Source organism: Prinia subflava, chromosome 2 (genome assembly GCF_021018805.1).
Source record: "Prinia subflava isolate CZ2003 ecotype Zambia chromosome 2, Cam_Psub_1.2, whole genome shotgun sequence".
Taxonomy (NCBI): Eukaryota; Metazoa; Chordata; class Aves; order Passeriformes; family Cisticolidae; genus Prinia; species Prinia subflava.
In genome coordinates this window covers 74185561-74198203 of record NC_086248.1, presented here as the reverse complement: position 1 = coordinate 74198203, position 12643 = coordinate 74185561, and the positions used below count along the sequence as shown (strand labels likewise).

The 12643-nt window shown below is 37.8% G+C and overlaps 1 protein-coding gene across 19 annotated transcripts in view; it reads left to right on the top strand.

Moving 5' to 3' along the window:
• The window catches only part of AFDN (afadin, adherens junction formation factor), a 116208-nt gene that overhangs the window by 88999 nt on the left and 14566 nt on the right, over nt 1-12643 (top strand). For 18 of the 19 annotated variants that reach the window (XM_063390595.1, XM_063390584.1, XM_063390592.1 and 15 more), the window contains 7 exons: nt 4287-4352; nt 4508-4581; nt 5087-5205; nt 6236-6430; nt 6700-6791; nt 7229-7417; nt 10013-11035. In XM_063390595.1, coding sequence (XP_063246665.1) covers nt 4287-4352; nt 4508-4581; nt 5087-5205; nt 6236-6430; nt 6700-6791; nt 7229-7417; nt 10013-11035 — 1758 coding nt within the window. The remainder of the gene's footprint in view (nt 1-4286; nt 4353-4507; nt 4582-5086; nt 5206-6235; nt 6431-6699; nt 6792-7228; nt 7418-10012; nt 11036-12643) is intronic. The other variant, XM_063390580.1, reaches the window with a different exon arrangement.

The following is a 12643-nucleotide window of genomic DNA, read 5'->3' as shown; positions in this document are numbered from 1 at the left end:
TATGGGTGGTTACATATTAAGAACCTTTTTGTGTTCTAATAATTGTATATTTCCTTCTAATGCAGGCTGTTGGAAGGTAGAACCACAGCAAAATCAAGTCTGTTTCAACAGACAGAAATTAGGAATTTGGATTCAAGTTACTGTGAAACTTAGGGTAAAAGTTGAAGGGAAGGTGATGTGTTGATTTTAAGGGTATTCAGTGAGAAGTCTTCCCAAGCTTGTGAAAGCACATGTATATCATTAGAAATATGTTAAATGACATGTGAATTAGAGGAGAAGCTCACTGGTCTTAATAAGACATGAATAGATGTGGTAACTGATAAAGATTTTTTTAATGTAATCTGAATAGAGGTTTATTTTTAAATAATTTTTATGCTTTCAAAATGCATTAGTTTTGTATTTAAGTGAGATGGCTTAGAGCTAAGACATCTGCTCATAACTTCGTTTCAAAGAGCAGGAAAGAAATTGACAAAATGTAATCATAAAAAACATTGGGAGAAAAGCAATGAGGAGAAAAATGTCAGCTCCTTTGAATCATAATGAAGAATTACTGTCAGGGTTAGAGTATAGGGGCAGTTAGAGCAAAAATCCATCTGATACAGAATCTTCCAGCTGTGGTGCCTTTAGCCAAAGAAAGTAACAAAAACAAGTGTAAGATTGCTCTCTCCTGTGAGAAAAGACTGGGAGAATTGGGATTGTTCAGCCAGAAGAGAAAGCCCCAGAGTAACCCAGTTGTGGCCTTCCAGCACTTCAAGTGGCCAAGCCAGACAACTGCGGAGGGACTTGTTAGAAGGGCAAGACAAGGGGGAATGGCTTTAAACTGAAAAAGAATAAGTTTAGATTAGTCAAAAGAATGGTCTAATGACCATCATTAGATGGTCAGAAAAAATTCTTTACTGTGAAGGTGGTGAGGGATTGGAACCTGTCACTCAGCTAAGTGGTGAATGCCCCATCCCTGGAAGTGTTCAAGGCCAGGCTGAACAGGGCTCTGAGCAACCCGATCTAATGGAAGGTGTCTCTGTCTGTGCAAAGGGAATTGGAGCCAGATGGTCTTTAAGGTTCTTTTCAACCCAAACTATTCTATGGTTCATCCTGGTTTCTAGCTTTCTGTAATTTCAGAGTGCATTGTATCTGTTTGGGGAGGTTATGTTGTTTGTTTAGAGAAAAACCTCAAAGAACCCTACCGAGAATCTCGGATTCTGTTTACACTTTGGCATCTTTCAGCAATCTTGTTCCTGGCTGTTTCCCAATTTAATTATGAAATCCTATGGAAAATGTTTTGCAGGGCGGAGGTTTGTTGCCTTTTGTTTGTGTTTTACTATTTAAAACATGCTAGATGTGGTAGGAGAAATAAGAATATGTTTTCTACTGGCTGATTAGAGAGATAATAAATAATTCTATCAACACAACTCATAATCCCATTAGCCTTCTCAGTTCCTTGATTGTTGCTGAGCTGAGGAGCCAATGTCTGCTTAGTTGGTTCTCTCAAGAAAGGCATTCCATGTTTCTGGTGATTCTTGTTATCCCCTGAACCTTATGGTTCTGTTAGTGTCATTTTGTAAGGGAATAATCAGAATTCTAAACAACTTTTTTAAACGTGACCCTCTTAGATTTTTAGTGACCATGTTGGTTTCTGCTTTGTTCTTATCTGTTCTTCTGGCTTCCAGATTTCTGAGCTGATACAAGATGGCTCTAAAAACGGTGACTAAACTTTAGGAGTTAAATTCAGTTTAGAAACTACTCTTATGGGTACTTGAACAATTAATAATGTTTATTTCATCTTTATCTGCAATATACCAGATATCATGGGCTTATACAGAAGGTTACAACTTCATTTAATGTGCAATAAGAGTCATAATCAAGCATGAGAAAGGTGATGTATATGGGTGAATATAGGGTACCAAAGTTACACGATTAATGTGTGTGCTGTTTCAAGTGGCAGTACTCTTCCAAAGGTTTGCTTGTTTTTACCTAATCTTTGAATAAGACAGATCTTTGTCTGAATTTCTGGACCTAAGGGAGAGATTCCTGCTAGCATCTTTTGAAGTTAGGACTGAATAAAAATGTTGTCAGTTCCAGGTGGCTTCAAAGGAATCTGGTTATCCTTGGTCAGTGTGGCCACCAAGAAAAGCTGTTTGTTTCCTGCAGAGACAGATATGATGCATGAGGTTATAACTGCAAGGGTGGGTGGGTGAGTTGCTGTTGATTCTTTTGCCCTTTCGAATTCAAGGAGCTTGCCTTCAGTATACTCAGTGGTTGGAGGCAGAGGAAGGGACATAAAAACACTATCATTTAATTTTCAGTTCCCAGCAAGGGAAAGTGGTAACTGGTTCTGCCAACAGTGCCCTGACGGGAACCAGCACCTTAGAAGGTTGAAACATTACTTCATGTTTGAACCAGTGAAGTACATCTTCACCCCATTACTGCTCCGGTGTTCAGCATCGTGTGATCCATCTCCAACTCTTGGTTTTGACTTACTTGACAAATCTTCTATTTGGTACATTCAGTTACATTATTGTTTGCCTTCTTTTGGAACGTGTATGAGCATGGTGAACAACACATTCATTTAGGGCTCCTCTGCAAACTTCCATTCCTTGTGAAATTTTTGATCCATTATTGAACCCAATATGAATACAAAAGGACAAGTTCTTTCTTACTGCATGTCACCTTGAAGTCTTGAAGAACTCCTGCTGAAAGATCTTGTGATGTCCGTCTTGGAAGTCTAGGTATTCAGCTAGATCATCCTTCCTCATGTACATCTTGGTTGCTTGGGGGAAAGAGAGAGATTTGTGAAGCATGATTTCATTTTCTATTACATTTATCTAGCTATCATCTAACTTGTGTTTCTCATAAATTTAGCCATTTTTTCTGGTATAAAGTTAAAATTATTCTGCAGTTACAGCAGTGTTTCTTTAGAGCTCTTTAAAATACCAAAAAGGAACTAAATTCTTCTAATTGTCTTTGTATTCTTTCTAGACAAAGAAAGTATCCATATTTCAGTTATTCTTGCACTTTTTTCCTTTTTATCCATAAGTATAGATTACGCAATTATTATGAAAAATTTGGACACAATGTTAATCTGGAATCATAAGACGATGGAATTCTTTTTCTGCGGCTTTTGTGTAAACATTTGGGATTAACCAAAGACTTAATGAAAATAGGTCTTTCACTTCTGTAGAAAACCATGTCTGTGTAACACTAGCTTTGAATAATCTTCACCTTGATTCTTATTTTACTTCATTATAACAGTGGGAGCAATGCATGCTTTTGCTGCCAAAAGAAAAGAGTTGACAAGGAAGAGGGGGAAAAAAAGGAGGAAGCTATGTGTTCAATATCAGAGCAACCTGGGAGGTTATATTAGAAAAATGATGTTACAATTAAGTCTGTGCTCTGTTGAAAACATACTTAGCACTCTAAGTGACTTGCAGAGTAAAATGGCACCGTTTGCTGTAGTAGATAAATGACAAGTAATAGTCTTACATTATGAGAGATAATTTAAAGGTATGTGATACTAACATTTGGGCTGATTTGTGTGATGTCTTGTACATTGGAGCATGTGGATGACACAACAGCATGGCTTGAATAGATGCTTTCATTCTTGTATCTTGGTATGTGTTGGTATCTGTCTTGCAATAAGTTCATTGTTAACAGTCCTTTTAAAATGTAGCAGAACACTTTCGAGAAAGATGTTTTATGAACAAAATTGCATGGTTTTGCAGTAGACTTAAATATTGGCTCTGTCAATTCTAAAATACTATGTCTGCTTTACTTGTTTATGTAAAGCTAGAGGCACTCTTCATTCCTTTACACTGGCTCCTTTACAGTCCTAATGAATGTAAAAAACATTTCTATTCCTTTTTCATGTAATCTGCAATTTACCTTGTTTCACTGGGGTACAGTGCTCTGTTCAAAAACATAATACAAAGAGGTATAAACAACAACATGTGTGTAAAAGTGCAAAGAAGTATTTCTTATTAGAAGGGGACTAGAGCAAACTTCTAAAGTTTAAGTTTTAATGTATTTTTTCTGATTCAAACTTGCATTAAGACCAAATATTCTTTGCTTCTAACAAAGCTTGCAGTTTTAATAGGCTTAATATTAAATTTTTCATATGACTTTAATTGTATGTAACTCTTCTCTGTATAATTGTTTTTTCTCCTGTTTGGAAATTTATAAAAGTAATGAGAAAATAGAGGTTTACTTAGCCATGTAAAATTTTGATTAAAGTTTGTGGTGCTTAAGAGATCAAATATAAATTAACTAAATTAATGCCTCTTTCTCTATAGGGTGCTGGTCAAGACAAACTTGGAATATATGTCAAGTCTGTTGTGAAAGGAGGTGCTGCAGATGTGGTTAGTAATATTCTTAATCATCAATTTCAAAAGTAGAAAGTCTTTGGAAATGCTTTAAAATCCTTTGCTTACTAGTTTGTATGAATGATTGATTGTTTTAATGGAGCTCACGTTAGCACTGGTGTATGAATTTCTTCTCTTGCATACGTATTCAGGATGGTCGTCTGGCCGCAGGGGATCAGTTGCTAAGTGTGGATGGTCGAAGTTTGGTGGGCCTGTCCCAGGAGAGGTACGGAATGCTTTCCTTGGTTGTTTTTATGTGAAGAAAGTCTCAGCTTAATAACGTACCAAAATGAGCAGAAGCTCATTTTCTTCACACTTTAGGCCTCATCTTGACGTTTGACAACTCCTTGTGGATAACCTTAGCAACAAGTTCAACTGTTTGTGTACTATTTTTCCCTTCTTTTCATACGGGATGGCTTATCTATATAGAAGAGATTGTATTATAAATTTGGATTTTCGTTTTGAACAATCTTTATTTAACTCTAATTTTAAATACTTTGGCTTCCGACCTTTAAAGCAGAAACTGGAAATAAGTAGTACTTGCCAGTAGGTATTGTCTGTGTGCATAAGCCTGTCTTCTTGTCATTATCCTGTAATTTTTTTCAAAGTGATTTTAAGTATTAATCTGAGAAAGAGCGCTTTGTCAAGCAAAAGATTACTGATAATAAGGGTAACTAAGTAATACAGAGTCTAATTTAATTTTGGTTTATTTGCTCTGCCTTTTTTTGCAGGGCAGCAGAACTTATGACTCGGACAGGTTCTGTAGTAACATTAGAAGTAGCAAAACAAGGAGCAATTTACCATGGTCTGGCAACCCTGCTTAATCAGCCATCTCCAATGATGCAAAGAGGTAAGGATACTTACATTGATGTAAATAACAGCTTTGTAAGTATGCTTTCTGCATTTATAAGAATGCAGAAAATATAATAATTTACAGTCTCTTACAAAGCATTACTATAGTATTAAATCAGAAAAGAAACATAATTGCACAAAAAAATTCTTATCAGAAATTCATCTAGTTTTAAATACTGCTTGAAATTTTCCTAGTCTAGTAATTAATAAATCCTTTGTACATGTACCTTTCAAAATTTAATTATGCATTTAAATACAATTCTGATTTGAATTAATTTTTATTTTAACAAATGGAATATAATGAATATAAAGGGCATTAAACCTAATGGCATTTTTTGTCCCTTTCATAAGAGCTACCTCCTCTCAGAATATGCCTTCCTTGTAACCAGAGAATGCAGTGTAATTAGTAGGAGAGAAATAAATGTAAATAGAAGCCCTTGAATGTATTTTGCCATTGAATTTTAATTTTTCTTTTTAACTAGAAATGTTGAAACATATCTCCATAAGTTTCAGTGTCTGATCATAAGAAGTTCTTGGATGCTTCTTCAATGTTTAATTTTATCATCCTACTTCAGGGTACTAACAAAAGACATATTGATGTCCAATATAAAATAATATTGTAAAAGAAATAATTTTGTCAATGAAGACATTTTCTACATACGGGGTAGTACCACAGTATAGGAAAGAATGGGTTAAAAGAACAAATCCTTATTATCACAGTTCACAACACCATCCCAGATGCCATATGCCTCAGTCATCCAGAGACCTTACAGTATAACATTCAGTTATTTCCAGTTGTTGTGGTACCTTGTCAGAAGTTCTTTTGTAGAATACAGATTGAAGGAATTCTCTGTATTTGATACAAGATTAGGATTGCATATTTGAAGAAATAAAGATTTTTAAATCTAGCATCTGCTTTACTGGGAGCTTAGTTTTTAGATATAGGCTCAAGGTAGCTCTGGTTTGAAAAAAAATAGGCTAGGCAGTAGTAAAGTGAAAAGGAGAACCTACATATCCAACTGTTACAGTTTCTGACCGCCGTGGCTCAGGTAAACCCCGACCAAAGAGTGAAGGTTTTGAGCTGTATAACAACTCCACGCAAAATGGATCACCTGAGAGTCCTCAGCTGCCGTGGACAGAGTACAGTGAACCAAAGAAGCTGCCAGGGGATGACAGATTGATGAAGAACAGAGCTGATCATCGTTCCAGTCCCAACGTAGCAAGTAAGAAAATTTACCCTTCTTTTGGGGATAGAAGCCTCCTCCATTTGTTTTAGAGGCTCTTGTATTCAAAAGGGGGTGATTGTTTTTACAAATGGATTAAGTTTAAAATACCAGTGTAGTGGTAACATTTGGAGTAAGCCTCTTGCTTAGAACTGCTTAAAGACAAAATCACAGTTATTTTGTGAATACTGTTACTTTATTAAGTCTTTATTAAGTTCTGTAAATTATTATTAACAGTCATGTAAATGCTTCCTTTAACTTTCCAACAGATCAGCCTCCAAGCCCTGGGGGAAAGAATGCTTATGCATCTGGAACTACCACCAAAATAACCTCAGTCTCTACTGGAAATCTTTGTACAGAGGTCAGAAGTGGCAAGCAAAATGCTGGCTATTAAACTTTCTTTATCTGTCAGTAGTGTCAGTGTGTTTGAGTCAAACCAGTGTCTTAGTGAACTATTTGACCAAGTGCCCGCACTTGCGACTGGGTGGGGTTTTGCTTCTTACAGCTAATGAAAGGTTGAGAGAGTTTGCAATGATTTCATTAAATTTTGTTCATGAAGTTGTCCTTGTGATTTCTTAGGTTTGTACAATATTGCATACTTGCTTTGAGACCATAAAAACATGAGTCATAGCCACAGTTATATTTGATACTAGGCAGCCTATTTATCTCCTGTCCCAGATGAGTAATGCTCTGAGGAGCCAAAAGAAAATATTTGGAAAATGCATGTTTAGAACAATCTTTCATACAGATCTATGTGATTAGAGAATTCTACCTTACTTTTTTTCCTCCCTTTTTCAGGAACAGATTCTGCCACCACGACCTGAAGCTTATCCCATCCCAACACAGACCTATACTAGAGAATATTTCACATTCCCAGCTTCAAAGTCCCAGGATCGAATGGGTCCAGCTCAGAGTCAGTGGCCAAATTATGAAGAAAAGCCACAGCTCCAGGCAGAAAGTAATCATTCTATCAATTCTACCATGCAGGTGAGAAGTAATTTTTTTCAGTATAAGGAAACAAACCAGAAAGAAACTGCTTGCTTTCCATTCCTGGACTGCTAGAGACTTTTTTCAAAGTAATCAGCTCTCTAATACCATAAGACAGGAACAACTATACTTTTGCCAAAATGGGCTTGGGTTCAGGAACCCTTGGGTTCAGGGTTTTGGGGTTTTTTTTTTCCCTTCTCATTTTGCCTTTTTTCCTCCCTTCCATTCACAGAATTTGTTACCATGTTCTCCAGACCTGTTATCTGGGGTATTTTAATGCCATTAGAGGTAATAGGGTGTAAGTGGTAGTAGGGTTCATCTTCTAAAATGTTTGTGGATTTCTGAAAAGCAAACTAAATCTTCATTCTTCCAAGAAGGTTGATGTGGAAAAATGTTTGCCTGAAGGGTGTGTTATTTGAGTGATAAAGTATTAAAATTGAAATAAAACCGTACTTTGAGACCTATTCAAGGTGTTCACTGAAACACATTCCCTGCTCCTAGTTCAAAAAAAACCTATATAATTTCAAATTGTATCTATTATCAAAGTGTAGATGCATCTTGACATGGGATGAATTTACACTCATACTTGTAGAAATTCAAACACAGTGTTGTTCTCGTGTTAGTGAGAACTTCACTGAAATCCATACAGGAAATTAAACCTAGATCTACTGAATCTAGTTACTGGATAATCTTCTTTCTCTAATCTACCAGACTTAAAAATATAGAGAGTTTTTTTTTTTCTCTTTCCTATTTCTTATTGAATAGTAAAAGCAGAGCCTGACACCAGGCTTATCTTTTACTTTTGAAAAAGGATTGTGTAAATTATCTTGAGATTCTAAGTAAGCAAAGAAAAAATTGTTTATTGGTTATGCACACATGTATGGGCAAGTGAGTTCAGTAAAAAGTCACTTTTTTTAGTGTTTTTTTAGTGTTACAGAGATTAAATTCTCCTTATTTGGTCTGTTAAAAAATAGATGTTTTGCACAAAGTAGGATGGTAATTTTGAAAGGGAATGCTGCAAGTTGAATGACTGTGGCAAATAGATATGGAAAGATTTTACTGAATTTCCATGTTTAACTCTTCCACATTTTATGATTTTATCTCACTTAATCTTAGCTGCATAGTTAACATCTACGTGCTCTGTGTCAGTGATGGGAGAAGGGGAGGCGGGTGTCTCCAGAAAATGGTTCCTACCCATTTCTCTTAACTGAATTCTGTGATAATTGCTGCCTGGACATGCATCTCTCCCCTGCTTAAAACAAGCTTGGGTAGCTTAGATAAAGTGGTTGAAACTGGTGAAGATGAAGCCCATCTATTAAAGTTGTTGACAGAAGACACTGAATTTGAGCTATAGCCTTAAGGCTGAAGGCAGGGCAGAAAAGGATTTTGCTAAAGCAAAATAGAAGCTTTAATTCCTTACAAGCACCGAAAGTATTCATAGATTTTTCCCTGCCAGACAATAGTTCTTTTAAGTTGAAAATTAGAAGAAAACAGAAGAAAAATTCTTATAAAAATAAAAAAATCGACTTTAATCTTTGCAGAGAGAACTAGGCTTGTAAAAAAGGCTGCTAAATGCTTGTTTTCTGTTCTGAAGGCATTAGCAAACTTTGGCTAGGTGCATCTTTACAGCAAATCTAACACAAATAACTGTGTGTTCAGCTCTGCTGGACTAATAGAGCATAAAAAATACACTTGTTCCTCTCAAAGAAGGCATTCTTTAGAGGTCATGGTTAAGGTCATGGATGGAGGAAAATAAAAGGAGTTTGCTTTGTTAGTCTTCTCTCAGTTGCTGATAATTGGTGCATTATGTGTTCAGTGCTTAGCAGTTCCTAACATCTGAAGTATGAATATTTGCTTCAAGGAAATCATTAACAGATTTAATAATCCTGGTTTATAGCCCAGTATTCCTTTTCAGGTGGTTGTTCAGTGCAATGGGACCCAGAGGTTCTATAGAAAAAGACTTGGTGTTTGATGCACTAAAGTGACAAAAATCTCAGACCATTCTACTCATGTTCCAGGAGCAGGTAGAATTAAGCTGCCTGCCTGGATTCTGTACCCTGAATTGTGTTAGTAATGGGAGCTTCCTGCAGGGCATCTCGCCTGATCATGGAGGAGGGTGGGCAGAGACGCGCTCCTCTCTCTCTCCGCAGCCTTTCTGTTTGCCTTCCCAATAGGAAAGATGTTCAGTGAAGCCCACTGAAGCCTGAATGGCAGAGCTGGTATGACTGAGCCACTGCTCAGAGCTACCAGGACTCTCATACTCACATGTGGGGGAGGGGGCATCACGGATAGTCCTGAGAAACTGTGCGAGCTGGGAAGGTTTTCAGCTTAAACTCCATTTTGCATTCATCCTTCCTCACAGTCCAATTACCAGGCAGTTCCCAGGAGCTTGCTAAGTCTTCCATTGCTTGAATGAGTTAAGAAGACTGAGAGGAATATTTTATTCTGCTTTTGAGAAACCTTCCGGACATGGAAATGCTGAAATTCGTTAAAAGTAATTACCTTCAGTAATCAGAATGTGTTTTGTAAGCCATTTTAAAATATGTTTTAATGTGGATGAACTGTGATACATGTGCCTTGTTTAATGTTTTTCAGCGTGTGGCTCGTTCCCAGGAGGAGCTCAGAGACAAAGTTTTCCAGCCAGAGAGGAATCGTTTGGAAGTTGTTATACGGAAGGATGTGGAGTACATTGATCGGAAGTCAGACAGCGATCAGTGGATGAATTCATCTGTGGATTCTAGCACATCTAGCCAGGAACACCTGAACCATTCCTCCAAACCAGTGTCGCCTGGTTCTTGTTTAGCTAAAAGTGGACCTGGCCGTTGGAAAACTCCAGCCGCTAGCCAGACGACTCCAGTGGCCATTTCCCAGCCCATCAGAACAGATCTTCCCCCTCCACCACCACCTCCTCCAGTGCATTATGCTGCCGAATTTGATGAACTACAAATGGATTTGCCTCTGCCTCCCCCTCCTCCTCCAAATCAGATAGGAGCACAAGCATCCTCCCAGGTAGCTGCTGCTGAGCGTAAAAAAAGAGAAGAGCACCAGAGGTGGTATGAAAAGGAAAAGGCACGTTTGGAAGAAGAACGAGAAAGGAAACGTCGTGAGCAGGAGAGAAAACTGGGCCAAATGCGTTCTCAGCCACTGATTCCTGCTCAGCCTGGGGTTCCTCCCGTCTCCCTTCAACAAGTGAAAGCAGAAAAACCCTCGACTTTGCAGAGGTCTCAAGAAACAGTTATTCGAGAGCTGCAGCCCCAACAGCAGCCGCGGACTATTGAGCGGAGAGATCTGCAGTACATTACTATCAGCAAGGAAGAGCTGTCCTCTGGTGATAGCCTCTCTCCAGACCCGTGGAAACGGGATGCGAAGGAGAAACTGGAGAAGCAGCAACAGATGCACATTGTGGACATGCTGAGTAAAGAGATTCAGGAACTTCAGAACAAGCCTGATCGTACAGCAGAAGAAAACGATCGCCTCCGCAAACTCATGCTTGAGTGGCAGTTCCAGAAGCGACTGCAAGAGTCAAAGCAAAAGGATGAAGATGATGATGAAGAGGAGGATGATGAAGTGGATACTATGCTTATCATGCAACGACTGGAGGCAGAAAGAAGAGCAAGGGTAAAAGGGGATAATCCTTTCTAGAAAAAAATACTGTCAATTTCTGGCTTGGTGGGTTTACATGCTTTGAGTATTTTGATGTTCTTTGAGGGTAAAGGGGGATGACACTTTCTTAAATGGCTTGAATTTTAAAATCAGTAACTTAAGAGTGGTTTCATCAGTTAAGTAATGTGTTGCAAAAGTATCAAAGCTACCTTTTATAGAATTCAATTTAGCAATTGAATTTACTTTTCTGATTTTGGGGAGAGAAAAGTTCCCTTTGGGTAAAGGGGTTTTGCCATGTACCTAGAGTATGGTTAGAAGGTATAATATGGCAGAAATTTGCTTGCAGAAAGGTAAGCAAAAAAGTTTGAAATTATTAAAGTTTGCAGGAGAATCAGGAATCAAAATAGTGTGATTTCTCCCTCTCCTCCCCAGTGTATTTACCTCTAAAAGTTTTTATTTATAGTCTTGGGACATGAACACAAACACTGAATGCATGCTGTGTCCAGGGAATAGTGAGCTGAACAGACATTCCGTCTTGCTGGTCTGATCCAGCTCCTACCTCTCCCTTTACCACCCCTCAGTGCTGACCTCAGCAGTGGAGGGAGCACTGCTTGAGCCGTGTGGTTTGGGGTGGTGTAATGGCTAATACACCCTGTCTAGAGCTCCAACTCCTGCAGGCCTGGATTCTTCATGGTGTCCAGTTTAATTGGCCTCTGGGATTTGCTTACCTTAACTTCAGTTCTGTGAAAGCTCATAGTATATATAATAATACAACTGAATAATATGGTGAAATTCTTAACCACTCTTGCTGGTGGCTGTTGTCTCCCAAGACTCTGCTAAATCGACTGTTATTGAGAAAATGTTTCTGTAGGAAAATCTGTTCTTTTCTGAATAACAGTGTGGATTCCCAAGTTACATACCAACAGCTATGCTTTTGCAGGCTTAAAAGCTAGCTCTGTAATATGTTCAGTGTCTTCTGTGTGTTTGTCTTGAAAAGTTGACTTAATTCTGTGATAAGCAATGTTTAATTCCTGAGAAATGTTTGGACATGCTTGTTTTGACATTCACAAATAGCTAGTGGCTTGAGTAGGATTTGAGTTCAGGATTGTTTTGGCAGCTTCCTTTCCTAACCTTGCTCTTCTCATATTTGCTGCAGTCTGCATTGCTTTCCTGTTTTTTTCTTGTGCCTAACTTATTATTGTGTAAAACAATAGATACCTCAAACTTGGAAACTGAAGGAAAGAAAAGCTAAATATGTATTTGGCCAATGGGTTGTCCTGAAGTCCAGCATTGCTAACAGGCAATTTGTGGCACATAGACAGTTACCTATGGGCATAAAAAAAATCATGTAGAACTGCCATTTTAACAGTGTCTTAAAAATCTTACTGTGGCAAGGCTAAGAAAGCCACGTATCATTAGCAAAAAAAAAAAGCCAGTTGTATTGCATAACAATATTAGTCTTCTCTGCGAGTGCTGGCTTTAAAACACTATTTGTGCATGAAGTTCTTCCAGCTTTTTGGAACATTTTGAAACTAAAGAATAACAGTTGTCTTGAACTGAATTCATGTTTGCATTTTGGTTACATTTCACTTTTAGAGATGCAGTTAAGTAGCATCTCTGCAG